The sequence below is a fragment of the Cyprinodon variegatus genome, unplaced genomic scaffold, assembly GCF_000732505.1.
Source record: "Cyprinodon variegatus isolate N-32 unplaced genomic scaffold, C_variegatus-1.0 Scaffold681, whole genome shotgun sequence".
Lineage (NCBI taxonomy): Eukaryota > Metazoa > Chordata > Actinopteri > Cyprinodontiformes > Cyprinodontidae > Cyprinodon > Cyprinodon variegatus.
In genome coordinates, this window is record NW_015151134.1 from 434,534 (window position 1) to 459,898 (window position 25,365).

The 25,365-nt window shown below is 37.6% G+C and overlaps 1 protein-coding gene across 1 annotated transcript; it reads left to right on the top strand.

Annotated features, from left to right (window-relative positions):
• Positions 1–13,309: 13,309 nt before the first annotated feature.
• On the top strand, positions 13,310–25,356 carry foxn4 (forkhead box N4). The gene is made up of 10 exons (XM_015394321.1): positions 13,310–13,349; positions 13,826–13,930; positions 15,893–16,059; positions 19,364–19,476; positions 19,562–19,672; positions 20,785–20,912; positions 21,000–21,096; positions 21,207–21,414; positions 21,495–21,887; positions 22,800–25,356. The coding sequence occupies exons 2-10, from the start codon at positions 13,851–13,853 to the stop codon at positions 23,045–23,047; spliced, it is 1,545 nt and encodes a 514-aa protein (XP_015249807.1). The 5' UTR covers positions 13,310–13,349; positions 13,826–13,850; the 3' UTR covers positions 23,048–25,356.
• Positions 25,357–25,365: the final 9 nt, after the last annotated feature.

The following is a 25,365-nucleotide window of genomic DNA, read 5'->3' on the forward strand; positions in this document are numbered from 1 at the left end:
GAAAGCATACAGATACACAAAAGACTGAAAAACAGAAAAACAAAAATATGAACTCATAATAAGAAAGAGAAAAATAAACTTACATACAAATGAATCAACTGCAAAGAAGCACTGAGCGGAAAAACTGTCGAAATAAGTGTATGAAAACCTGTAATAACAGCATCTTTGTAAAAAACTTATAAGGCCTTTTAAGAGCAGTCAAAATGTTAAAGTCTACCAACAATGAAGAAGAGGGTGTTAGGATTCCAGTCTGTGTGGTTTGTGTTTGTCTTCCTTCCGCCACCAGGCGGCGCCTGGTTCTGGTTGGCCTCCTCACACACCTGCGCAGGGTTACCTCATTAACAGAGTGCTCTTAAGCTGCTGACTGCCACTACCTCGACGCCAGAGTGTTTGCCAGTTTTGGGAAGTCATCCTGCAAACTGGATGTTTCGGACCTTCTCTCCCCTGGAAGGAACTTCTGAGAACCAAACTGAGTTTAGGATTCAAGTTCGTGGCTTGGATCAACCTATTTCCCCAAGGATCGTTTGGGGCCTCTCTCTGAGCAGGGGATTCATCTCCACAACAACCCGTTCAAGTACCGCAGGAAATCTAATTGGCAGTCAGCTCCTCCGTTCACCAAGGAACAACCGCAATCTGGGTAAACCCTGTCCGCCCTCCATCGAACAAGACAAGCACAGGAACATCCCACACCGACTGGATTCAATTAAAGACACCATTTTCTGGAAATGTAAGTCATCAACCTATTTCTCCTCTTCAAGTTCAAGAATCAAATTTCCCACTGAGCCTGAACTAACCACAGTGTCTTCCCCTCACTTTCCAGTTCTGGTTGAACAGTGTTCAGAGCAGCACTGGACTCATCTCACCCTTCTAAATATACCTGTTAAACTTTTCCCTGGTCTCTCTGTTTTGGTTTCCTGCATGCGGGTCAGAGCTCTTGATAAAACCATGACAGAGGGATCTTTGATAGAGTTCTTCTGTAAACTTGGAAGTCAAAATTATGCATTACTTTTTGAAAAATTACTGCAGAGAATTCCAATGAAAAAACAATGCATCTAATTATAGGACTGTAAATAAAATATGGCAAGTTTCAGCATGTGTCATTTTCTCTGTTCTGGTGATGAGACAAAAAAAAAAGAAATGAAACCAATTGTCAGCTTATGCCCTTATTAGTGTCTGGGAAGGTTTGAATCAATTGACTGTAATGGAAGAGCATTTAAGGGTTCAGCACAATAAATTATTCAGTCTAAACTCAAGAAAAGTTGTCAAGGTTACTTTGCTGTTGCCCCACCTCTCCTCGGGCCTGGCAATGCTTGTCCAATCTTAACAAGCTTTGTGCTACCCACTGGGCTCTGATTCAGCACGAGACCCGGCAAATCCAATTACACAGAAGTCAGAGAGGTTGATTTTCCCATTATAGATACCATGCTGAGAATGAGAGCTGATGATAACACTCACATCACTCCACTGCTGCCCCCTAACGCTTTTCTCCCTCTTATTTTCTGTCCATTTCTTTGTTTCTCTCCTTTTATTTCTCTATATCTTCCTGTCTAATTCATTTTCTTTTAAACCCTTTTTTCCCCCTTTTTTGCTTTGGATGCACCATCCTTTCATAGTGCATTATTCAAATTTTTCAAGGCAGCGTAACAAAGCCTGGGCCCCATCATCACTTTGGTCCCAAAGTAAATGGCCAGTCAGATAATTTAAGCCACAATTTAAAGTATATACTTTCATGAGGGGAGGAAACTGAAAACCTTTATATGAAATACTTTATACCATAAGAAAACACAGTTATGATTGGCTTTCTATGCCATCCCTGTGTAAGAAATCTGGCCATAACAGCACCTAGGGCTTAAATTGTGTTGCCACGGATGAACTAAGATAGTGAAAGTGAAAGAAAATGTTACTCCAACTTAAATGATTTGCCTTAATTAGTAGCAAGTAAATTAATCAAGCTGATCCAAATAAATTTCAGTTCTACGTTAAACACCTGAGTAAATTAAGTTTGTCAAACTTAATTCAATTACTTGTTATTCATTTAAGTTGGAGCATCATTTTCTTTTTAAATATATATATACCGGTATATATATTTACAACTTTTGTGAAAAAGAGGAATTTGCACCATCTTTACCCATCAGGGAACCATCACTGTCTGTAACCAAATCCTTTTGAGTTGACACATGCTCCCAAAGGTCAATACCGCTGACCTTCCTAAATATCCGATCAAGGGTTTTCTTTGATCCTCAAGACAACAGGATTGAAAATTGATGCATTCCATCAATAGAAGTCATCTTGTCTCTAGGAGAGACAAAGAAAGAGTCATTGAACCTGCAAAGAATTTTTTTTATAAACCAAATACTTTGCTGGGTTACTAGGAATTCTATGCAGCTATGAAATTCTATGCAGCTATGTATGGGTATGTCTGAGACCTCAGCGACTAGAATCCAAGGCAGCAGCACCAGCTTGAGGTAGGGATCAGGCAGGTGTACGTGCCTTTAGATCATGTGATTAGGGCTCTAGGACCCTAGGAGGTGTGCAGCAGGCTTTGGGACCTCAGACATATGGCCCAATTCAGCTGTTGAATCAACCGCACAAACTGGATCCCTGACTATAGATTACTGTTAACACTATAGCTAAGAAACAAGCTAGGGCCTCACCAATGTAGGACTTTGCTAGGACACTTTACCCAGTCGGTCGTTGAGAGGCACGCTGTTTATCATGGCTTCTGTTACTTCCGGAATCTCTATACTGTGACTTCAGTAAGATTTAACAAAATCAATAATATTGGTGCTTGGGCAGCAAAAAAATGGCATAAAGCGATTTATTGTTCATTTGAACAAGTTTCAATCCATTCTATGCACAGACTTTGAACTATGTCCAAACATTACATTATTAAAACTGAAAATAAAACTGATTGCTTTTTTTCAATCTTCTATTGATTTTATCTCCATTTGGCAAAATATTTTAAGTGTATCACCACTACCATGTACATTTATTACCAGAGAGCAACACAAAAAAAATGCATAATGCACAATAAATCGATGCTAAACAACAGTTGCGTTAATGCAATGATTATGCTTTAACATACCCACTATTTGTTTTTATATAAACACCTAACATAGCAGTGGAGCTAATATTATCCAAATAGTTAAAGGAAGACAAAAACTCAAGTGGATTGTACACTGATAGTGGAAGTTCTCCATCTTAGAAAGATGTTACATTTAATTTTCATGAGTATGCTTTAAGTATTAGAGACTAAGTGAGAAAAAAATTATGAATTCACATTGTAGGATTTTTCAACTTTTTTTGTTGTAAATTATGTTGGAAATTAAGTATTTGGTCAATAACAAAAATTCAACTCAATACGTAGCATAACCGTCAAAAGTTTTCTTCAAGTCCTCAACAGATTTGCAAATGCTTTAGCTGGTATTTTGGTCCATTCCTCCATGCAGATCTACTCTAGAGCTGTGATGTTTTGGCACTGTCCCTGGACAACACAGACTTTTTACTCCCTCAACTAGATATGCCCCTCCCTAGATATGCTGTTCAACTAAGCATTTCCATCCTTTAAAAACAGCGAGTTGACTTTGTGCAAAAAAAAAAAGTTACATTTTAATTTTAGTTGTCCATATACCACATTCTGCCAATCCTCTTCTGGATCATTCATATTCTCTCTGGCAAACTTCAGATGGGCCTGGAAATGTATTGGCTAAGCAGGGGGACACGCCTGGCATGGCAGGATATGAGTACCACCTGGCATAGTATATTACTGATGGTAGCCTTTGTTGCTTTGGTTTCCTGCAGGTCATTCATCAGGTCTCTTCATGTTGTTCAGCGATTTTTGTTCACTGTTACCATCACTGCATGGGATATAATATTGCTTGGAACCCCAGATCAAGTAAGATCACTTATCACTGATCTTGTCTTCTATTTTCTCCCATTTGCTTCCACGGTTGATTTCTTCACACCAAGCTGCTTGCCTTTTATAGATCAACTCTTTCCTGCCTGGTGCAGGTCTGCCGTTTCTTTCCTGGTGTCCTTTAACTGCTCTGGTCTTGGCAATGGTTGAATGATTGAGTCCTACTATTTTAGGATGTGAACAGGTGTCTTTTATACAAATTACGGGTTCATACACATGCTATTAGCACAAGAAACAAGTGAACGACAGTAGGACTTCTTAAAAAAGAAGTTACGGCTGTGTGGATGACCAAATACTTATTTTCCACCATAATTTACAAATAAATTCTTTCAAAGTCTTACAATAGCTATGTTCTATTAAAAATGTGCCCAAAACTATGTGGAAATAAGAAAATGAAATGTTTCACAATTACAGTATTACCATTAAATAACAAATGTGTAGAAAAGGTAGATTTAAACACATGTTATATGTCCATGTTTCAGCCATGTCTTTAGTGGGCACCATCATACTCCAATTACTTAAGGTCTTCTTCTTTGTCTTATATATGAAAGTATGTCCAGTTACAGATCATGTGAATAGTGTGATGCAAAAAAAAAAAAAAAAAAGTGTTTCTTTTGCACTTTTGCAAAATATAGGAATTTTGATACGAGCAGAAAACCACCTCATCGAAGCATAAAAAAAATGTTTAATCAAAAAACATGTTTTTTTTAATTGAAGTTTTTCTATTAAGCAAATTTATTTTCATAATTACAGTTTGTGCAAGTTGATGGTTAACAGAACGCAGCTAATGAGATTTCCTGCAGGGGGTTTTTCCCCCTCATTTTGTTTCTCATAAATAGGTGAACTGACTAAATACTTTTTTACCCTGCAGTAGGTTTCCCTATACTTTTGAGACCATGAAAAACCAACCACAGTCCTGACATTGCTTTTATGCTTCAGTTAAAGACCCACAAACCTTTTCTATGTCAAAATACAGGGGAAAAAAATGCTAGTTACATTACCAAATTAAAGACCACATGGCAGACCCCCCTCTTCTCCCCCTCATGAAGAGCAAGAACAGCAACTACATAGAAATAAGCATTGGTTATTAATACCAGCCCAGTCTTACGCATAGATCCAATACAACATTGTGATGTTTAGACAAGATTGACTCTGAGTCAGGGTATTTAAGGAAGAGTTATTGTCAAGGTGCAGTGTAAGCAGAGGCAGTGCTGGTGTGCTGATCATGACTAGTTCTGCTAAGAAGGAAGGGGGCACTGGTGAGCAACAGGCTGGTACTGATAAGAATAGTGGAGGAAGCTTAACTCACTGAGGTAGAGGCTTAGCTTTACCCAGGGAGCGTGGTGTCCAGGGTCCGGGGGGTTGGTGTAAATCAGGTGGTTATTTCTCTAGTGCAGATGGTTTTGGAGGGTGGATAGTCAGGTGAGCTTAGGTAGGAGGACCAAAGCAGACTGGTGATCAAAGGGTTTCTTTGATTCCTAGGAGGTCTTGGCTTGGAGGTTCTCAGGCTTGGGTCAATGGTTCTAGGAAGGAAATAAAGACACAGAATTAGGAACTGGCTTGGATGTAACTCGGAAAAGAATTTGGTTGGTCAAATATCCCACTGGAAGCGAGAAAGAACTTACACCCTCTTCCTGGTTTTTGGCTCCTTGAGAAAGGCTCTAATTAGCAGTGATGGGGAGCACCTGTCCATCACAATCTGCAGAAAAGAGAGAGACCAGACCTGCACCCAGACCTGAAAATATGACAAATATGCTTCAAAATAACCAGCAATGTCCGATACAAATATTCACACTGATATTATATTATTTATCCCAAATTTATATGGCACCTTTCACAGACAAGGGGTAGTCACAGAGCTTTACAGACTGTACATTAAACACTGATACTATTACAATCTTACTGGAATAGAAATCAAATCAGCATGGCGGTCAGACAACTCTCTCTCTCTCTGTCACTGCTGTATACAAAATACTTGGAGAAACCAGTGGCTCGGAAGCTTCCTCTTGAAAGCATCAGGAGATTCACAGGGACGTTATGGAAGAGACCCTCAGAGCAATGCCCTGTTGCAAGATCTCTTTCAGACTTAAAACAGGTGTAAGGGACCAGGGTTCTGATGCGGTGACATATAGCATGTCTGTTATATAGGAGGGAGCCAATCACACTGAGCTGTGAAATTCTATACCAATTTTTTTTTTTACTTTAATACAAAGAACTGAGATGAATTACATAAAATATGCTTAGCAGTCACCATCAGCCTTTGTGTAATTGAGTGGCGCAATGGTGGGTTCAAATCAACTCTCTGTCATCACTCTATCTAGACTTCTGACCCACATAGGTGAAGGACTTTCAAAAGACAGAGGAATAACTTGGCCAAGCTGGCGAGGAGGATTTGGATCCTATGACGATTGTACTGGTCGGAGAAAGTGAGAGTGAGTTCCAAACTACGGTATGTTGTTTCTTTGGTGATCAGCACGCTGGGGAGTGGACAGGCAGATGAGAGAGACAGAGGATGCCACAAAGCTCCAACCAGCAGCACACAGGTAAATCTTCCTTTCAAAGGTTTTTAGAGAGACACTGGAGATCATCAAAAAGCCATCAGTGATAATCATCCGGCAAAAAGTGATCTTCTTCTTCTTTATGGGATTTTATTGGCGGTTGGCACACGACAAAATGGTGCATTACCGCCACCAACTGGTATGAGGTGTGGATCTGAATGGCTACTACTTACTTATACTGAACAAAACAAATCACAACAAAATCAATAAAACCAAAATAAGATTTGAAGCCTCTCAATTACATTGATTAATATACGATAATTAAAAACAATTACAGAACACTTCTTTCTAAGGATTTCTATTAAATCAAAGTGTATTCTTTCCTTTTTAAGATTTTTAACCATTTCCCTCCTTTTTCTTTCATACTTCTTACAGTGTACCATAACATGTTTGTTTGTCTCTTGTTGCTCACAGTATTCACACATACCGGTGTTTCGTTTTCCTATTTGGAATAAAATAATGTTTAATTCTGTATGCCCAAATCTAGGTCTTGATATAATTGTTTTTCCTCTTCTTTTTTCTTCCTGCCCATCTCATTTCTCCCACTCTCCTCTGAATCATGTAAAACCACTGTCCTTTCCTCTCTTCTTCCCATTGCTTTTGCCACCTTTCCTTCAGCTTCTGTTTAATAATGCTCTTTGTTTCTTTCTTACTAATTCTAACTGACACACTGATGGCTTTTCTTGTTGTAGCCTCCGTTGCAGCCTCATCTGCCATTTCATTTCCTTTAACTCCACTATGTGCTTGTACCCATAAAAATATGACTGTAATGCCCATCATTTGAATTTTGTATAATGTTTACTGGATTTACAGATCCTATCTTGTTAACTAAACTTTTTGATCCATCTGTGGATATCTGGATGAAGCTTTAGTAACTATTGATATATGCCTTTAATGTATGTGAATTCAAAATACACCCCCTATCCTTGTTTTTCTTTTCTAGTAGTGCAAGATCTATTTTTGCTACAGGTACTGTTGGACTGAACTTTAAATCTGTTCATTCGAACTCCATTTCTTTTTGTTTTACTCTCCCTGTCTCTATTTAAAAACAAGATTCTAAGTGCTTTGTGCAGGATGATCTTCACTATGACAGCACCAGTCAGTCTGATGAGAAGATTGACACCAGGTGTGCAGCAACCAGAGCTGACATTCAAGCAGAGATCTTTTCTGAAAACAGGAGCTCTCACTCTTCCACAAAACAAAAACCAAAAAAAACAAACAAGCGCATCAGAATCCTAACACCCATTATACAAGGTGAGGAAATACAGAGAGAAGGTTTGCTCTAGATAATACAGGATGAGTAAAATGTATTAATGGTGTGTACCTTTTACATAACAGGTGTTTTAAATTTTAGATTTTGTCTAAAATAATTTATTTTTAAGTAAACTGGTTCAAGTTCAATTCAAGTCCAGAATCACTGATGTGAAGTCAAAGTCAAGTAACTTGTAGAACAAGAAGACTGAAATTAAGGACTGTAATTGGGAGAGGATTAAGAACTTTCTCTACATTGCATGGAACTAAAAGTATGTTTAGCAGATGACTCTACTGGAGTTATATGTCATACTGTTAAGCATGAATTAGGAATGAAACAATGAAAAATAATATGATAAGAAAAAGACAAGGAAAGATAAACACATAGAGAAACTCACAGACTGATTATACAGAGGCAAAGCAAGGTATGTTTACGTTTATTTACGTGAATAGGAATTTGGTATAATCACATCAAGTGCATTTTCTTCATTAAATAAATTAAGCATTTCCCTCCTTAAAATCTTTATACTTTTTACAAAGGTACTTTCAGCTGACGAGTATATAGATGAAACTCTGGATAAGCAGTCCTGAAAACACCTCAGTCTTGCCTGGAAAGAAAGGATACATGCAATACATACTGCTCTTCAGCTAAATATGGCTGACAGCCTCCTCCTTTGTATGGCCATCGGGTCACTCTAGGTGAGCAGCTCTTCTGGGGGGGATACTGGGTTTTTGCCCTGAGGCGATTAAAGGGTTGGCTGACCTCATTCTCAGAGGAGCTGGTGTGTTGTGAGTAAACACTTGGTTCAAGATGAAAACACAGGCTGCAAACATGAGCCAACCCTTAGTTGGTGATACCATTGTTTCCCCTTTACCCTAGAAGAGTCTGGAGAGATGAGAGCCACATCTTTTTTTATTTTTATTATTTTAGATTTTCAGGGACTACTCTTGCTCTAAGAGGCTGTATTTCACTGTCAGGTGACCCAGTCAGATGTGCTCTGAACAACATCTGATTGGTTCACCAACATCATGATTGCAAGTTTGGAATAGTAATCCACACTGTTTCAGGTAAACTACATTATCTTCAATAGAAAACGAACATCTTGCAAAAAGTATCCCATGTGTATTTTCACAAAGTTTCTCATTGTGTAAGGGTGTAGACACTTTTAAAAAGCTCGAAACAAAACAGCGATGTTTAATTCCTATGAGAAGCAGGGAATCCTGTGAGGGAAAAACAAAGCAAAAAGAAAAAAATAAATATTTCTATAACACTAGTCATTTTATTTTCCTGAACATGTAGATTAATGTTACTGTCCCTGCAGAAAATTAAAAAATGCTTTCAATTGCATGTAGAGGCTTTGGCTTTAAAATGTGAGGATGAAACATGGGACTGAAGCTCTTACAACTTATAAAATAAATGCTTTTTTTTATTACCTTAATTCATCTGATGATTCACTTAACATACCAGAAAAAAACCCATAAAAGTCAAAACATACAAAAATTGTAGGTATGTGTCCTTACCTTTAATTTTTCTTTTTAAATATCTCAGCTATTTTGAGTTAAAAAGACGTTAAACCATGCTACAGTAAATACCCTTTTTGAGACAAATGTGACATGTATGCTGTGCAATGATGAAAATAATCAATGAAAATAACTGCAACAACTCTGATGCAGCTAAATGCTAAAATAAACATACTTGGCTTATCAGTATTGCCCATGTTTTTAGTCAAACAAACTGCAAATCAAAACTTTAACTGCAGTGTCTTAACAAAAGCATTAGCTAACATATTTTGCCACATATCTTAGATTTATTGTATATGATATACCAATGAAAAATTAGCACATAACTTAAAAATGGAGTAATGGACGGAGCAGACAGAGCAGCAGGTAGAATAGCTGCTTTATAGTCTAATACCCATAAATAAAATCCAATACCACCAACTGACTCACATCTAACTTTTTTTGAAAAAGTCCAGCAGCCTGTAATTCAATCTTAGCTGTTCTGTTAAGCCTGCAGACGTATCTTAGAGAACATCCGAGATATGCTTTTAAAGTGCTAATAAAATAAAATGTTCTACTAACTGAACAAACAGTGGCATGAAGAACCAAGGAGCATGGCATATAGGTCTGCTCAGAATTAGGTTACAAACTGGACAACAGATCCTAGTGCCAAGAAGAAAAACAATGTTGAAAGAAAGACAAAAAAAGGTTATGGATAGAAGAACATCCCCAAGGACCTTGATGTTTCTGTGAACACAGACATACTTCTAATGAGATTAAAGGTGAACTTCAACCTCAATGAACATCAGTGTCCAATAGCACCATCTGTCATTGTTTGAGCCAAGGAGGACACCATTGTTAAAAACATATCAATAAAAATCTAGATTGGAATTTGCCAAACTAGCCACAGAGCTTCTATGAGAATGACCTATTAACAGCTAATGCACCAATGTACAGTACATTAGCTCCATGTTCACAAAAGGAAAAATGAAGCATATCAAGGAAAGAACACTGTCCCTACTGTGAAACAAAGAGGAGGCTCTGTTATGGCCTGGGCCTGCTTTGATTCATCAAGCTCAGGATCTCTTGCATCTCTGCAGGATCCAAAAAAAAAAAAAAACTGTCTAGGGATTCTAGTGATAAATGTGCCCAGTGACAGAAAGCTTAGTCTCAGTCACAGGTCATGGGTCTGCAACAGGATAATGACCGAAAACACAAAGCTAAAAATACCCATGAATGACTAAGAGGAAAACATTGGACTATTCTGAAGAGGCCTTCTATGAACCCTGACCTAAATCCTACTGAGCATCTTTTTATCCACTCATGAGGAGTGATAAAAATACCTACTGAGAGGAACAGAAGTTTTTATTGACAGTTACAGGAATCATTTGACTGCCATTATTGCCTCAAAAGGTTGTGCAACTAAATATTGAGTTTAAGGGGCCATCAGTTTTGTCCAGTCATGTTTTATTGGTTTATTTTTCATAATCATTCAATTGAAGCATGACTGAAAAGCAATGTCTGACTTTCTTTTGTTAATTTAAATAGACTTTTATTATTATTACTTTTGTCAGATTTAAGTTATTTATGCCATTGTGAGTTGGTCTTTTATTAAGCAATTTGGTCCATGTGTATATTTTTTTTAAGTGTTTGGGCTGTGTAATACCAGTTTTAAGTTTTGTCCCCTTTCACTGAAGTTGATCTTTAAATTCCTATAAAAAGCGTAGAAGTGTTACTGTTTTTGCAGAGAAAAGTGGTTCAATAAAGCTCTGACTTGTTGGGGCTGTATACAAAGCTTCTTCATATCATACTAATATATGAAGAAAGTCTAAAGACCACGTAAATTTTTGGCATTATGTTTATAAAACATAAAATCCCATTAAGTCATCTAAAACAAATACAGAAAATGTCTGTAAAACATGATACAAGAACCAAGTCTTAATTAATTTTATATCACAATAAAAAAAAAAAATTCTGAAACATCCTTAAAAATATACTCGCAATGCACAGACAGAGGCTGGAAAAGAGTCATAGAAAAATAAATAAGAATGAGCGTCTTTAAAGGAGCCTTCAAAACATACAAACAAGAACATTTTAAACATGTGCATAAAGTATTTCCACACATTAAACACAACTTGTGCTGAAACAGTCAAAAGTCTTAGATTTTCAGTAGGAATATTTCGTTTCTGCAATTAGTTAAATTAAATAAAATTAATTGCTTAGATTCCGACCTAAATTAAGGTTCAACAATTAAGCAGTGCTGTCCTTTTCAATTAGATTTATAGTTTACAAAAAAAACTTCCCCTAACATCCTGTCTGAATACCCTGAATTTAAAAGGCGATGTTAGAACATCCACAGATTACCAAATAGGTACATTTTGGTCTTTAAATAAATATAGCAATTTAAAACAAATTTGTACAATTATTGCTGTTAGGGTTAGGGCTGTGTACTGATATGGCCGTCATCATCAATCAACGAATCACTGTGGATGTGTTGAGGGCTTCTGTTATAGTGGCCACCACCAGCTGCTTGTTTTTTACCATTGTGTCATTGTCCTGCTCCTCACTCGGGGTCACACTGTCAACTAAATTACACTACCATCATCATCATCGTCATCATCATCATTTATTTTTATTTTTCTCCACAAAGTTAAAGAGCACATCACAACTCCACGGGCTTTAGGACCTACAGGATCCCCCCTCTGAGGATGGTCTTGTTTTTGTCCGTTACCTTCATGCATGTAATCATTGATTGTGCCTATTGTCACAGGCCATCTGTAGGGTCCCATGGGACTGATAGTGCTGATAGTGCAGTCTATCCCTAATTTCCACTCGCAGTTTAACCACAAACTGGTTTCATGATTTGAGCTGGCATTAAAAGGCAAAACAAGTTGCACCATCTGAGTGCTGAACAGGGATTTTATTGGTTTGGTGCATTTATTTATTTTATGGTTAATAGATTTTAGATTTATTCCATGACTTATAAAGTTTAAAGTAGATGTTTTCCCCCAACATTATTGATATTAACATGTTGACTGAAATAATAACCAAGAAATCACTTCCAACTTTACTTTAATCAGTTCAATAGTTCTTACTTATAGGCCTTATTTGTTTATTTTTTTATTATCTTTCCTCTTTTTTGTGGTTATTGCATATTTCTCGACTGCTTATTCTAAACTAATCCAAGACAAATCCCCCCAAAAAAAGACATTGATATTTAAAAAAAAAAAGAAATTACGCTATGTTGCTGCAGCAGGAGCCCAGCCTACCCCCTGCCCTCCCTTTACGCGCCTCCTGGGCTCCTTTTTCCCACTGCTGAGAGGAGCAGGACGCGGCATCTGAGGCGGGAAGCAAATAACCTACAAGCACTTCCTCAAAAGGGAGAAAAAAAAGTTCACACACACAGACAAGTTAAGACTCACAGCATTTCAGAGCCCAGCGAAGTAACTGCAGGGAAGAACCATGTGGACGCGCACCACGGATACTTTATCAGCAGGCCTTTTTTATTTTACATTTTCTTTCACTGGGGGATATTTCTTTGATTTTCTGGATAGCAAGTTTGAAATAAACTAAATGCACTTTATCTTACGACCTGGTTTGCATAAATATACTCAGCTGGATTGAGAGGAACAGTAGAGGATATTTTTTCTCACTGAAACGCACCTGTGCGCCATAGCGCACGGGTAATGTAAAGAACTGGGAAGCTATGACATGCAATAAATTTCCAGTTTAAGCATTTACCCTGAGAGGACTTGGCTTTTCTGGATTATGAAAGTCTGAATCTTAATGCAAAAAAAAAACGTGTGATTTGTACAGTATGCTGCAGGTGAACAGTAAGGAATACACCAGGTGCCTATAGGAGGAACAGCCATCATCCCGATTTTCTGAGCTTGCAGGTGAAGTCCAAAAAACTACGCAGTAACAGCTGTCATATTCTCCGGGATCCTCCTGCTACTGGCAGCAAGTGCGCCCTGCTCGGGTCTCTACTGCGCATGTCAGACTGCTGGACAGCTCCAGAGAGGGAAATTTAAAAACGGTTTTTGAAGGAATCGGGTCCAGCACAGAGGATTACAGTACAAGGGCTCAGGACCAGCTCCCACAATCTCCCATATAAACCAAAACAGGTAGGTTTATTCCAACTGATGCTTCTATATTTTAGGAAACAAGTGATTTTTGGATGTAAATTTGTTTTTTTTTATCCTTTTAAATGAGTAATGAAAAACATAATTAATTTTGCTTCATAGAAAGGTTGGCAGTAATGAAATAATATATATTCTCTGTATTGTGTGTAAGACATTAAGGTGGAATTACAAAACAGCCTTAAGATAGAAGATAGAAATGTTTTGTCATACCTTATTTTAAAAAAATGAAGTTTTAAAACACCTTTTTATTTATTTCATTTTTTCCTGATCTACTTGTATTTTTTTCTATTTTATGTTACCTTTGTATTTTATGTAACTTGAAATACTACATTTTTTTTGTTGTCGTTTTTGCAGTATACGTATATTAGAGCTGCATATTGTGATATGACTAGTTCTGCTTAGGTTGTTATTTTGCAGTTAAAAGACCAGTTTAATCATACATCTGACATGTACCACAGGAAAAGCTGCAACATACCCCAGGAGATGATAGAAGGTGGAATAACTTCCAGGATGTCAGGAATAATTGACAATGCTGGGCATCATCCATCTCCACAGGACTACAGGTATTATTATATGATATATAGCTTGATATAAAAAATATATCAAGATGAAAAGAAATGTATGAATCAAATTCTTTGAGGTCTTGCGGTAGATTTTTGCTATTTACATTGTCTATACTGGTATTAGATGGACAGCTCTTTTTATGTTTGTTAGGGTCCCATGAAAAGAAGCAAAGGCAGAAAAAAAAGCCCAAAGAATAAATGATTTTCACTCTGAATAGATCTGTCAGAAACCATCAGCTCTGTTTACACTCCTGCTGTCGGCGCACGGAGAGCCTGAGCCTCTGGGCTGCCCAGCACAGGGGGAGATGGGGTGCTCTGGGTCACCAGTGTGCACAAGTGGCACCCAATTAGGAGCAGGGGTGGGGGGTGCTGTTAAAGGAAAGGCGGAGGGACAATATTTAGAGTTGTTGAACTCTAGGGTAAGGTTAGGATGGGACATGGAAACACCAGCTAAATGTTTTGCATCAGTGAGCAATTTCCATGCTCTACTGGGGACAGAAGGGGTGTGAGAACGTCCCCAATTTGTCAACTGTTGAATAGTTTCAACTAATACATATTCAGCTATAATAATAAATAATGATTTTGTATGCAAACGTTGGAAAAGGTACATGTATATTTGAAATTATGGCTGGGATTCCATATAACTGCTATGTACTTTGTTAGAATTAAATGAAAATTCATACCTGTGAGAAAAAAGGGTAAGGAGAATGAGATGTAAGGGGCACAAAAAGTGATCCTGTGAAGTGGTGCCTTAAATGTCTGCATGTGATTTCAGCCAGCAATGGTGTCAAAGCAGACAGTCAACACATAGCAACCCTGACCTCAAACTACATTCACCTAGCATGGCCCCCCTCCCCCCCTAACCATCTCCCCAAGTTCTCCGTTAGTGCAGGGTGATGGTGGGGGGTTGGGGAATGGGGGTCCTGTGCGGATAGAGGCTGGAAAGGGACAGGGAAGCAGATGGTATCCTATTTGTCCCTCTATGTGAGGGCTGTCATTCCAGCAGATTAATGCAAGGGGCCGCATAAAGAAAAGAAATGACAGAGACAATTAAGGAAGGCTCCTGGGAAGACAATAGAGACACGTGCCACTGGGCAGATTTGTCGTTTGGGACACAATAGGTGATCATTTTTCAATAGATGGGGCCAACTGTTTCAGGCAACATGTGCCGCCGTACCATGTTTCAAACGATCTCATGTGTTGTTTACTTATGATTCAGCCAATGGGTGAGGCGCGAACGTAGTCACCTGACATGGGACCAATTTTTTTTTTTTTTTATCAGAAGTTACGCTGTGTGTCTAGATGAAGAGGGGGGTGTACCTCTCCACTGTCCACAGACCCAGTGAATAACTGAATTGTATATGTTGTCATAGAGACTGGAACTGCAGAACTTGGTGTGTTTCCTGAGAAGGCTGAAGAGGATTCAAGAGGATTCCTCACCTTTCATTAGTTTTCTTCAAGCTTTTCTATTTAAAAGAAATACTGTAGGCTGAGCGGTCAAACTAAACAATAATCCACTACGTTTACATTTTATGCAAGAAATGTAAATCATTCTTTGAAAATACTAAGAGTGAAAAACAAATTAAAATGTAATGAATCTAAGGTCCGAGACAAATAGACAAAAAAAGTCCACGTAGTTAATAAAGTCACAGTATTTTATAATTTAAACAGAGTTTATTTAACTACCTTACTGCTGATTAAAACTGTCACTTCTGTACAACACTTGTGTTTAATCTTCTTATGCTTAATCCTGAATTGCTAAAACAGGGCCTTACCCAGCGGCTTTCATCTCTGTCTCCCCCCATTATAACCTATCAGATGCTTTTGTCTTTTTGAGATAAAAAGGAACTCTATTCAAGTGTTTTGATTTAAAATCCCTCTTCTGATCTATGTGTGTCTAAGCTGACAGTTGAGTTAACCTCGCAAACCTCATTTCCATCCCCCCTCCCTCCATTCTTGAAGGCTTCTGACCACAGACCCCTCCCAGCTGAGAGTGGAGGACCTCCCTGGGGACCTGCAGTCCCTGTCATGGCTCACCTCAGTGGATGTGCCCAGGCTACAGCAGATGGTTGATAGCAGAGGACACAGCAATGGGCCCTCCCAGGGCAGCCTGCTGGAGCAACAGACAGGTGAGGGGGGCAATATTTGAAAACTGCAACAGCTCTCTGGTTGGATAAATCAGGACAGATGTAATCTATTCTATTGTAGGGGGGAAATCAAGATAAAAAGATTATCTTTCTTTTTTTATTCTCACATTACAGCCTCAAAATTCGAAGTATTTCACAGATCTACAAAATACAAAATCAAAAAGGTTAATCAAAACTGTTACACATAAACATATCCTTGGATAGGCTTTTGAATTTAGCCATCTTTAATTTAACAGGATCCAGTGCTAACAGAAGAAGCCACTGTGCAAATTAAATAAAGTCCATATTTGTGTTATTTCATCTCAGTATAAAACCAGCTGTTCAGTGAAGGTCTCATAGGGGTGTGACAGGCGGAATAAGGATGTGGACGAGTTTAAAGCAACATACAATAAGAGTATAACAATATGAGAAAGAATATGCCAAAACTATGACCCCACCATGGAATGGGAATTCATCTAAATCCACAGCTAGAGGAGAGCATGAATTACAGACAGAAGCTAATGGTAACTCTGGAGGAGCTGCAGAGATACACAGCTTAGCTAAATACCCTGACAGACCATCTAGTATGCAGCAACACATGGCTAACAAAAATAACAGATCCCTGGACACTGTTCATGTTTCTATATGTAAGCAGATGAGAAGGAGAGGTGAGCAGGAGAAAAACAAAAATCACAACTCTTACTGTTTTAAATATTTGTAGTGCAAAGTATCTCATAAGAAATGCATTAAAGTTTGTTGTTTTAACGACAAAATCATAATGTTTTAGGTTTGGTGAGCTAAAATTACCAATGTTTGCCTTATCAATGCACCTGTTGATATTCCCCTTTATCCAGGAGGGTGTGAAAAGAAATTTAATTTGAGAGCTCCAGCCTCAAATTATTTTAGGCTTCTACTGGCCATGTATTACAGAAGAGCAGAGCAAAAATATGAAACAACTCAGGTTTCCTTAATAGCATCTTTCCAAGAACTTAACTTTGAAAATTGTTTTTAAAAAGTTTTTAATCCAACCAAAAATTTTTAAAATGCCTTTTTAAAACCATTTGTCTTTGGTAGGACTTTGGCTACCTTTGTCATTTTCTGAGGCACACTGCCATTTTTACAATCCAGAAGTGCACATCAGAAGTCAGATAATTTAACCAGATTCTCTTTGACTAAATAGTCAATCCTGAATATAGTTTTATTTCTAGCCGTTTTGCATAAATGACTTCTGACTGCTGTTGGTGGAGATGTTTGAACATTGCTCTTTGATTAATTGATAATTTTCATGTTTGCCAATAAAGTTCTCAAACACAGAAATTTTTAGACTAGAAGCTTTGGAGGAAACCTAAAGTCTGTGGACATTAGACATAAACCTAATTTAATGCCCTCTTTATCGATATTTTAATTTAATCACCTTCCCTAAGGGCTAACTTTAAACCTTACAGTGAGTGGGAAACCTAAACCTGAGGTCAAAACAAGCCTAAAAATACACCCCAGATGTTGCACAATGGCTGCCCACTGTTCTCCTTTGGGGGGATTAAGTGCAGAGGACTGATTTTATTGTAAAGTAAAAAATTGCAACAACAAATAATAATAATGATTATTATGAGCAAATGTTACGACTCAGAACAGAGGACCCAGTATTCAGGTAAGACAGACAGTGGGATATTCAAAAAGAGTTTATTAAAATGAGGGGCTGCAGATCTTCAGTAGCAGCGGCTAGGGTGTCTGAAGGAGGAAACTCTGGAGAGAGGAAAACACAGGTTAGTGACCAAGTAAATCTAAAGGAAGAAGATTATGAATCACTAACCTGTCACTAACCTGGTTTAAAGGTTTAAAGGTTCAGTCCATAGCCAGAGAACGAGTTAGGATCCAACCAGTGGGCTGCCAACAAGATGCAGTGGGCAACACCCAGGGTGTCCCAGATGCTGCAGTCCCAGAGAACATGCAGCAGTCTGAAGCCTGGTCAGGCAAACAGATCAGAACAGGAACAGGGAGGCTCAGAGAGCCAGGAGTCCAAAGACAGTTTAGGCAAACCATTCAGATGGGAACGGGCAGGCTCAGAGGTTGAGAGGCAGAACAGGTCAAGATCAGGTAATCAGAAACACTCAGGTACACTAAAAACGCTCTCAGCAATGGCTAACTGGAGCAAGCGCCTTAAATAGAGGCAGGAGCAGGTGAATCAGAGGAGCAGTAATGAGCAACCGGGCAGAATTGGACAGGTGAAGGAAATGAGTAATTAAGCCAGTCATCACTGCCAAAATCATGATTCCAAAAAGGGATAAAAATCCATCAAACATCTCAAAACATATATCTGCTGATCTATTGTGTGAGCTGTAAATTTTCTTTGGGAAGCACTTTTTTGGTACTATAAACTAGTTTAATCTTTAAACTGCACTATATTTGTTTTTTTGCCATGGAATAAACCACATAATACCAAAACAAATGTTTACAAAAGTGTGAATCAGATGGAGCAATAGTAAGAACTAATCCTAAGTACAGAATGCATTTATACGGAACTATAAAACATTCATCTGAAAATAGTAGGTCTGAAAAGGTTACAGTGAAGTAACGAGGGAGACAAAACTGTTGCAGGATTTTGTAGATATTAATCATTTTAAACGAAAACTGTATATCAGTTCTACCTCAATTTTATTGGTGCAATAGGTATAAGATTCCATGAATGATCAAATCGAATAACAGTGTGGGTTTTTCCTGCATTATATTATTTTAACCAATATGAAGGCTGAACAGTTTATGCATAGTTTTGATAAGATACACTTGCTCAACATCCAACACTGGAAAAACGATCTAGAAATAAGTACAAATTTCTTAAATTTAGTGTATTTATCCTTAATTTGAGTAGGTAAATGAGATAGTTTGCCAATGGAATGAGTATTTTTACTCTTAAAATAAGATAATTAGATAATATGCACTTGAAATACGACAATGCAATGTGTTTTCTTTTCTTAAGTGTAAATTGTCTTGTCCCATTGGCAAAATGTATCTTTTATCTCCTCAATCCAAGAAAAAAATACCATTATTTTAAGAAAAAACTACTTATGTAGCTTTCGATTATTTCCAGTGAACCAACTATATTTGATTTTAAAGACAGATTTGTGGAGCTACATTTCATTTCCCTACTTAATTCACCGTAGCAGAATACTCAAAATAGTCAAAGCTGATTTTCTATTTTATTACTTTTCTATTTGTCTGTGTGTTGGTTCTTGGAAACTGGAAAGAGCACTAGCACCTGGATGAATAGGCACTTTTTAATGGGACTGTTATTTGAACCTTTTCTGTGTAGCTCAACTAAATAACATGACGATACCAGTCAGCCAGAACTCCGTGCTGCACCTTCAGAGCAACATGCAGCACAGCCCCCTGGGTATCAGCATAATAAACACCCACAGTGGAAGTGTGAGTAATCACAGCACAACATGAATAAAAGGTCATATTTATGGTGCATAGCTTTGTTAAAAATGAGCTTGTGTTGGTTTCCCAGATGTCTCCTTTCTCCATGAATGGGCTGCCTTCCCCTGGATATCAATGTCCTACCTCAGTATACCAGCCTGCATCTCAGCAGGTGTACTCTCTCACCCAAAATGGACAACAGGTGAGACTCTATGCAAGGACTTATTAATATGTTAAATACCATTTTCATAATAAACTTTGAAATTTCAGTATTTTTCTCAGTACACCTAAAACTTCTTCTTGTTTTTCAAAAAAAAAAAAAACTCATCACATAGCAATACTTAAAAGAATTCTTTACATGAAATTATATGTAATAAATGAAATGTCAGCGGGGAAAAGAGCTATCAACACACTTCAGGAAATGTAAACAATACCTGTTTACAAGTTTTTCTTGTTAATGACAACATAAACACATCTGTTTGCTAAAACTAACCACACACAGGTCTTTGTTCTGATTTCGACATCCAGTCACTCAAACTTTCTTTAAATGCTAACATTTTTTGGGTTCTCTACTATGATCTATGCATTATTTTAATAGATTGTCAAATGAATAAAAGCATTCTGACTATATTCTAAAATGTTATGAGTTAAAACATTCAGCCTGAACCTTTCAACATGCTTAAATGAGCTGTTTCCTCAGCAGAGGAGTCTTGTGCAGCAAATAAGCATACAGAGCATTACTTATTGTTTTATTAGAAAAGTGATAAGTTAAAAAAAAAACAACAAAAAACTTTTTTTGGCTATTTTTTTCTTTTGACTCCTTTTTTTTTTAAACTTCACCAGGAGCATCTGGTTTATAGTGAATAGATTTTCTTTAAAGACAGGATTATGGCTCAACTATTCCTCACTGAAGCATTTAAAAAAGTCCGTAGATAATGCCATCATTATGTTTTCCAAAAAAGATACTTTTAACTGTCCATTAAGATGAAACAAGCTGAAACAAATGGGCATTCATAAGAGTAAAGACTGGCTTCTAAACATCAACTGATTTTAGGCTGTTCTTTGCTTTTTGTCCCCTTTTTTCTTATTTTTCTATATCCTTTTTATCACCTAACAGAATTAGGCAACTTAATTTATAGACTAAATTGTTTTATTTTATTTTTTGAGTGGGTTAATTGACTTTGTGCCAAAATCTGATTTTAACTTTATGTCAACAGCCAAATTATAAACATATTTACAAAGAAAGATGTTGCTGTTTTAAATCCTCGACTGTATGAAAGACTGAAAGCTTCTCCATTCTCTTCTCTGGTTTAGTGCTCAGCAGGTGGACTTTATAGCAATGTGTCTTTCAACAACCAAAGTCTTTTTGCACAACCTCGTCTGGCCCCACAAGAACAGGACCTGCAGCCCAAATCTTTCCCCAAACCAATTTACTCCTACAGGTGAGCAAATACACAAAATAGCCTCATAGATCTCTTCATTAATCTGATCTATTTTAAACAAACTTCCACTCGTATCGTTTCTTCCAGTTGTTTGATTGCCATGGCTTTAAAGAACAGCAAAACTGGAAGCCTCCCTGTCAGTGAGATCTATAGCTTTATGAAGGAACACTTTCCATATTTCAAGGTCTGATTTTTCTTTATATTATTACCGTAATAGACACTGAGTGAAAATAAGGTACTGTCATGTTAGCAATAAAAATTCAATTAATTGTGTAATACGTTGATTTTTAACAGACTGCACCTGATGGTTGGAAGAATTCAGTCAGACACAACCTTTCCTTAAATAAATGCTTTGAGAAGGTGGAAAACAAGACGAGCAGCTCTTCCCGTAAGGGCTGCCTGTGGGCGCTGAACCCTGCCAAAATTGACAAGATGGAGGAAGAGATGCAGAAGTGGAAACGCAAAGATCTCCCAGCTATTCGCCGCAGCATGGCAAATCCAGGTCAGAAAAATCTATTCAGAAACTTTAACTTTAAAACATGTTTTCAACTTAGTCTGACAGTCTGTTCTGCTTTCCTCCAGACGAGCTGGACAAACTGATCACAGACCGCCCAGAAAACTGCAGACGGAAGCCTCTGGAGCCCGGCATGACCCGGCTGGCTGGCTGCACAACTGGTCTCCCTCTGTCTGTGCCTGCACAGATGCAACCTCCACCCATCGTCACACTGTCTCTGCCATGTTTGCCCATGCACCAACACCACCAGCTTCAAGCTCAACTCCAGGCTCAGGCCCGACTGGGCCCCATGTCCCCTGCTCCGGCCCAGACGCCCCCCCTCCACACGGTCCCTGACCTTTCCCACAGTCCACTCACCCAGCAGCCCAGTAAGCCTCCTGATGATTTTTACAGTGTGCAGAGTGATACAAACACAGAGGTGGATGCACTGGACCCCAGCATCATGGACTTCGCCTTTCAAGGTAAAAAAAATATTAAACCTTTTCCAAAAAAAACAAATGTTGGTTTATACGTCCATTCCTGCTTAGTCCTTGTCAGGGTCGCATTGAGGTTGGTCCTTATATTCCGGAGTCTGTGGGTGAGAGGCGGGGTTGAATATATTACCTAAATTCAAAAAAAAAAAAAAGAAAATTAATAGTTTAATTAACTTAAAAAGTCAAATCAAAAACATGATTTAAAGATTAATTTTTAAAACAATTAATTCATACATGAATTTGTTGTATGTTAAAACAATAATATGCCTGTTAGATATTTTGTAATCATTTGTGGTAAGGCTTTAAAACATAATGAATTAAATATATACTAAATGAAACATAGGTTGAAAGATTTAATACAAATGTTAAAGTAATTATGAACAGAGCTTTATTTATCCCATGTATCTATTGCTATTAGATAGGCTGAGGTGGGAAAAACATATAAGAAAATCCAAAGTTGCACAGCATTGAATATTTTATAGTTTTCCTAAAAACTGGTCCTACAACTAATGAGCAGAGAAGCATGAATTCCCTCCTTTATCAACAGCATGACAGTTTCAGACCACCTAACTTTTAGTCTTACAGCCATTTCAAATGAGTAGAGAATTAATTATAATTTCAGAATTACAGTAATTTTATAAACTTTTTCAAAAATATACCAGTAATATCACTATATTCATATTAAGTTTAAACAGTTTTTTTCAACTAATAGTATATGGTTTAAACGTTTATTAAATCTAGTTTCTCAATTTATTACTTTTCTGTTCCAATCTTTATATTTTTGATTTAAATGTTACAAATCACCATAATATTATTTTGTTCCATTTACTCATAAATTAATTTATAATAACCAAACTGTTGATTATTCATGGCAATAACACCCTAACTAATGCTTTTCAGGGAACTTGTGGGAAGAAATGAAAGATGACAGCTTTAACCTGGATGCTTTGGGCACCTTCAGTAACTCCCCTCTGCGACTTTCAGACTGTGACTTGGGATCAGCGATCCCTCCAGCCTCCAATGGAGTGAGCGGGTCGCTGTCAGATGTGCAAGTGACGGGGCTGTACACCTCATACACCTCACAGGATCCCCTGTCCTCCCAGTACATGGGCAGCCAACCCAACAGCAAACCCATTGCCCTGCTTTAAAAAGGCCAAACTGTTTCCTAATAATCAACTTTTTTCGTTCTTCCCAATTTTTGGATGGCAGCTAACAAAGTGGGATTATTTACGAAGAAGTGAAAGTTCTAGGAACTTGGAGAACCTTGACGGAAACTTTTTTTTTTTAACAATTAAACTGATTTCTAGGAACTAAAACCACATATGACTTGAAAAAAAAAGTCAGACCTGAAATCTTTAGTTTTGCCAAGCAAAGACTGGAAACTTCTATAAGTACAGTGTGTGGAGAACTGCATGGAAGTTAGTTCTTACCTGTTCCTCTATTGTTCTCCGTTCTGTGATGTAGCTCAAAAACTCTTGTCTGTTGTATTGTGCTAGACTTTATTGCTGTGATGTTTTATTTATATTTATAAAAGACAGCTGGGGACGATGATAACTCTATCAATCTTTTGCTGTATATATTTAATTGTTTGAATTTGGTGTAACCCACATCTTTCCAAAACACACCCAGTAAGTCAGCTTGTACTTGGTGCTCCTCCACCTTATGATTTACATTTCTGAAATGAAGATGTTTGATTTGCTATTTGCCTTGATAAACATAAAAAAAAACTGGATTTTCAGGAACTTCATTGTAAAGATGCTGAAAATAAAATAAATTATTAGGAGCATCCCATACAGTTTCACAATAACAAGCCTTTTACACTTTTAAGTGCATCTCAGTAAAGTCTAATATAAGGTTGTTATTTCAGTAATTCCATTAAACCAGCCAAACTACTAACTAATATGTTGGTGTTTCTTACAAATAGTGGTATATTTCAAGCATTTATTTCTCAAATTTGATTGTGGCATACAGATTTTTTAAATTATAATTCTGTTTCTTAGATAATTACAATATCAATAGGTCAATAAAAATTTTTCTTGAAATCAGAAATATCTGCATATTAAAAGCTTGTCCATGAACTGGATTCAATCTTTGGTTCGGGCTCGTTTTGCATCAATTACTGCATACAGCGTAGCATGGAGGCAGTCGTCCTATAAATATGCTGAGGTGATGATGAAGCCCAGATTGCTTTAATGGAATCATTTAGCTTATCAGCATTCATAGCTCTGGTTCCATCTATCTGCTATTAAACTGCCAAACAAGCTACTGTTTCGACAACTGTTCCAAGGCATGGAGACAGTTTTAGGGCAAAAATGCCCTTTAAGGACTGCCATAAAGTATTCTTCCTAGACCTGGATATCAACATTAGCTGTTCAACAGATCTCCTATATGTGGGGAAGCCTTTCAGGCCCGGGATGGTTTGTTTAGCCATTTCAAGACCCATAATCACTGATATATAAAGCAACATTGAGTTTTAGCCTTCTTAAAATATGAGAGATGAACATTATGCCATTAAAATCTACTGGTTCTCAGTGGAGCTTAGGACAGGCCAGTTGCACAGTGATATGTCATTTAAGCAGGTGTTGGTATAATCGGTTGTGAGGATAGGTGCCCAGTCCTGTTGGGCAATGAAATCAACAATTCCCAAAGCCCTGTCTGCAGAGAAAAGCATAAAACTCTTCAACATTTGCAGACAGCTGCTCTGACTTGCGACTTCAGAAAACACCCTGGTTCAATACTAGTAGAAGACATAAGTCTCCAAATCATTATTGACTGAGCAAACTGCAAACTGAGCCTTAAGGAACTTGGATTCGGTGCCTCTCCACCTTTGCTCAAGACTGCTTTAGTTTTAAACAAAATGCTAAATTTTGCTTTCAACTGAAAGATGACTTTGGAACATCCTTCAGTGCATTTGACTCCTCTGTGAGACATAAACTGTCCCTGATTCAGGAGTGGCTCAAATCAAAGAATGGGGCGGATGTTCTCCATGTCTCTCTTTGTGGTGTATTTTACATTTTCTTCCATACATTTACCTTACAATCAACTTTATATATAGCCAACCTTTTTTAATAATTACATTTTAGGGCTGAACAATTTTGCCAAAAATCCAATTGCGATTATTTCCAATCAATATCACGTTAGCAATTTTATTGCAATTTTCCTTTGCACAAAGCAAAAGTCTGAGGATGTTTTTACTCAAGGGTTTAAGCTTACTTGTCAATGAGCCCACTGTTACAGGACTTAACTGTAACTTTTGCATTCTGTGCGGCAGCATACCCATTTTAGGTGTATTACCACCACCTAAAAGGCTCAAGGGAAAAATTAAGTGTCTTAGTCTTGTTAAATGTAATGTGACTAAAATTGATTGCATCTACGATTTGAAAATAGTGTTTTTGTAACTGAAATTATAATGCCAATGCAATTAATTTTCCAGCCCTTTGAAGGCTTAACCTCAACATGAAGGGTT

Bases quoted from the DNA above. Each gene is read 5' to 3' on its own strand.
- foxn4 (XM_015394321.1), top strand. From the start codon at position 13,851: ATGATAGAAGGTGGAATAACTTCCAGGATGTCAGGAATAATTGACAAT. The intron at 16,060-19,363 runs GTGAGGGGGGCA...TTTTCTGTGTAG, and splicing joins CCTGCTGGAGCAACAGACAG to CTCAACTAAATAACATGACG. The intron at 19,477-19,561 runs GTGAGTAATCAC...TTGGTTTCCCAG, and splicing joins TAAACACCCACAGTGGAAGT to ATGTCTCCTTTCTCCATGAA.